The following is a 3,357-nucleotide window of genomic DNA, read 5'->3' on the forward strand; positions in this document are numbered from 1 at the left end:
AGTCCACCAGCATGGAGGTGTTGAACAGAAACTGCTCGTAGCTGTAGTCCTGGGGGCCCACCCGGAAGGAGTCGGGCATGAGCGGGTGCCAGTGGTAGAGCTGGTTGAACTCCATGGCGATGCGGTTGCGGTACTGGAATTGGGCCCCGAACAGCAGCTCTGGGTCGAACTTGAGCTGCAGGAAGTAGCCGCTCAGCTGCTGCACATACTCCTCTATCACAATCTTGATGGTCTCCCCTGGGGTGAAGGATGGGGCACGGGGTCAGCAGAGCGCAGGGAGTTAGCTATCGGGCTTGGGGAGCGGGCTGGTTCATGCCAAGGGCTTGGTTTGACTTCTTTCTCGTTGTTAAGGTTATTTGACTTTGTTGGGCCACTTTCACTTTGTCTTTTTGTCACTGGTTGTGAAAATGGAACCTTCCCTCTCAGGCTGGATAAGACAGGAGCCTGTCCCAAGACAGGAGCCACCTGCTAGTCCCATGTTCCATGGGCAGGTCACAGCCTGGCTGAGCATGACCTGGAGAGGAAGTATCTGAGAATGGGTTTTGTGGCCTGTGGTGGCCACCATCCCATTAAAAGAGGCTTAGTGAGGCCACAAAAGATGGGCGGGTGGAGATTAACTTAGTGAGGGAATCTCAGCGGGCCTGAGGAGGGGAGGGTGATGGGAGCTCCCAAGAGACCATTCTAAGAGCTACAGCAACAAACAAGGGACACAACAGACCTAAGTGAATCTCATCCCGAATATAACCCCCGTATCTGCTTATGTATCGAATTCTTACAAGTAATTTTCCTCTGCCCTCTCAGGAACCAGCTCAGAGCAAAGAGCCAGGGAAGACACAAAACAAATCTTCCATAGCAAAATGAAAACTGGTGAACTAGCTATTAAAAGAAACACATTTTGGCCAATGAGCCACTAGAGAAATTGACTTTTAGCAAACTGAGCTGGAGCCATTGGAATTGCAAGCAGCAGACTCGGGTCTAAATCTTGACATCACCACTTCCAGCCACCTGGGCTGGAGCTGCGTGACTTACTCTAAATTCCTTATCTGTAAAATGAGTATTATAATTACATCAGTATAGGGACTTCCTTGGCAGGCCAGTGGGTTAAGACTCCATGCTTCCCCTGCAGGGGGAGCAAGTTTGATTGCTGGTGGGGTGGTGGGGCACCGGGGGTAGAACTAAGATTCCCACATGCTGCATGATGCAGCCAAAAAATAAATAAATAAGAAAATAAGTAAAACATATTCACAAAGGAAATTAAAAAAAATTATGACATCAGTATAATAATATTCACAGGGTCACTAGGAGGAGTAGACAATGAGCACATCTGTACTGCTTGGCACAGAGCCTGGCATAATAGGGAGGGTCCACACATGTAGAAGTAGGAATCCCCTCCCCAAACTCACATGTCACAAAAGATCAGACTAAGGCTCGCACCCCCTCCCCACACAGGAAAGTACTCCCTGCATGACATGGTAGAAACTGCATGAAGTCTGGTGGCAACCAGATCTGGTTCAAGTCTCTTTCCGCTGAAAGGCCTTGGAGAATTCACCTACCCTCTCTGCATCCTAACTTTCATAACAAGGATAATCACAGCCGAGTCATAAGGCTGTTGGGGAGGGTTGAATGAAGCACTAGAGGTGCCCTACCTTCGGTGTCCTGCCTTTGGCCACAGCTTCATCACCAGTTGGTGTGCTGGGCAGCCTGCAGACACAGACTTGCCCTCTCTGGTCAAAGTCTCTGCAATCCTGGGACTTCTGAGCCAGCCCCTTCTCGTTCTTTAGGTCATTCCTATGCCTGATGCGTGGCTCTTCCAGGCTCCATTGACTCGGGTACTAAAATTGGGAACAGCCATGCCCAGAGATGCCCAGAGGCAGAGGGAAGGGCTCACTGGTGACTCAGAGTGAATATGGTCTGGACAGGAGTGTTGGGGGCCAAGTTCCCAGGCAGGAAACCATCTGACATTTTAGGCTACAGACTCGCCCCCGTAGGGGACACAAAAATATCTTGTCCCTGAGTCACCAAGAAGCTGCCAACCTTCAGGAAGGCAGATGCGTGCAGGGCAGGAAACCCAAGGATTCTGAAGCCTAGGCAAGCTGGGGTTTGACCTGTGCTTGCTGAGGATGCCCTCTAGTGCTCCTGGACGCAGTACAATGGGGAAACTGAGACTTAGGGTGGCTGATCAGATTTGTTGCCAGCCACCCACTGAATAATCAGCTATCACAGCACCCCATTTTCTGAAGGCCTGTTATGTGCCTAGTACTTTCCCATCCATCATATCAACTAATCCTTAAAATCATTATAATTCCCAGGACCCCCAGCAGCTCAGTGGTTAAGATTCTGCCTTCCAATGCAGGGGATGTGGGTTCAATCCCTGGTCTGGAAACTAAGATCCCACCTGCCACACCCTGTGGCCAAAAAAAAAAAAAGCATCATTATTCCCATTGTACAGATTTGGAAAGTGAGGCTCACCTAGGGGAAGGGTCCTGCTCAGGATTCTAATCTCACTGTGCCCAAAACCTCCACTTCCCACTTCTCAGGACAGAGGGGGTGACTTTCCAGGGCAGGGCTGGTGGGAGGCCTCACCGATGAGGATGAGGCGGGCCGTCTGGAAGAGCTGCTCGTCACCCCAGGTCGGGTGCTCAGCCTTCAGCAGGTCACACACGCGGTTGTGCTCACGCAGCCATATCGTGGCGTAGAGCATGAGCCCAGGAAGCAGCCCAAACACCTCCTGGCCCACGGCCATCTGGCTCTGGGGCGGGATGCCCCGGGGGTAGTGCATCAGCACGGGAGCCTCTTCCACCGACGGCGGGTACACCTCTCCATTGAGCATCTGCGGGATGGAGTCACCTGGTAACCTGGGGAGGGGGCGGGGCACCAGCACCTGCACCGCTGACATCCGCCCACTCCTACTGACAGCTGCCCGTAACACGCAGGGCAGCTGTCCGGCCTTCCTAACCAAGGCTTGTGGATTCTATCTCCTAAAGCTCTCCTAACATGAGTCCCTTTCTCTCTCCCCATGGCCACCACACTCTTCCAAGCCACCCTCATCTTCCACCCTGACTCCCCTTGTAAGTGACTCTATCCTCTAGACGTTCTCAGCTCTGCAGCCAGAGCAGTGCTTTAAAAGAGGGGTCCCCAACCTCCACGATCTAATGCCTGATGAGCTGAGGTGGAGCTGATGTAATAATAATAGAAATAAAATGTAGAGCAAATATAAGGTGCTCAAATCATCCTGAAACCATCCCTTCTCCCACCGGTCCATGGGAAAATAGTCTTCCCTGAAACTGGCCCCTGGTACCAAAAAGGTAGGGGACCCTTGCTTTAAAACATCCAAATCTAGAATCACATCCTGGCTTA

The 3,357-nt window shown here is 51.7% G+C and overlaps 1 protein-coding gene across 1 annotated transcript in view; it reads right to left on the reverse strand.

The window, feature by feature from the left end:
* Positions 1 to 3,357, reverse strand: part of PTGS1 (prostaglandin-endoperoxide synthase 1 (prostaglandin G/H synthase and cyclooxygenase)) — a gene marked incomplete at its 5' end in the record, with an annotated part of 25,902 nt that overhangs the window by 10,604 nt on the left and 11,941 nt on the right. The window contains 2 exons of the mRNA XM_010852101.1: positions 1 to 237; positions 2,584 to 2,830. The exon at positions 1 to 237 is cut by the window's left edge and continues 1 nt beyond it. Coding sequence (XP_010850403.1) covers positions 1 to 237; positions 2,584 to 2,830 — 484 coding nt within the window. The remainder of the gene's footprint in view (positions 238 to 2,583; positions 2,831 to 3,357) is intronic.

Source organism: Bison bison, unplaced genomic scaffold, assembly GCF_000754665.1.
Source record: "Bison bison bison isolate TAMUID 2011002044 unplaced genomic scaffold, Bison_UMD1.0 scf7180017864307, whole genome shotgun sequence".
Lineage (NCBI taxonomy): Eukaryota > Metazoa > Chordata > Mammalia > Artiodactyla > Bovidae > Bison > Bison bison.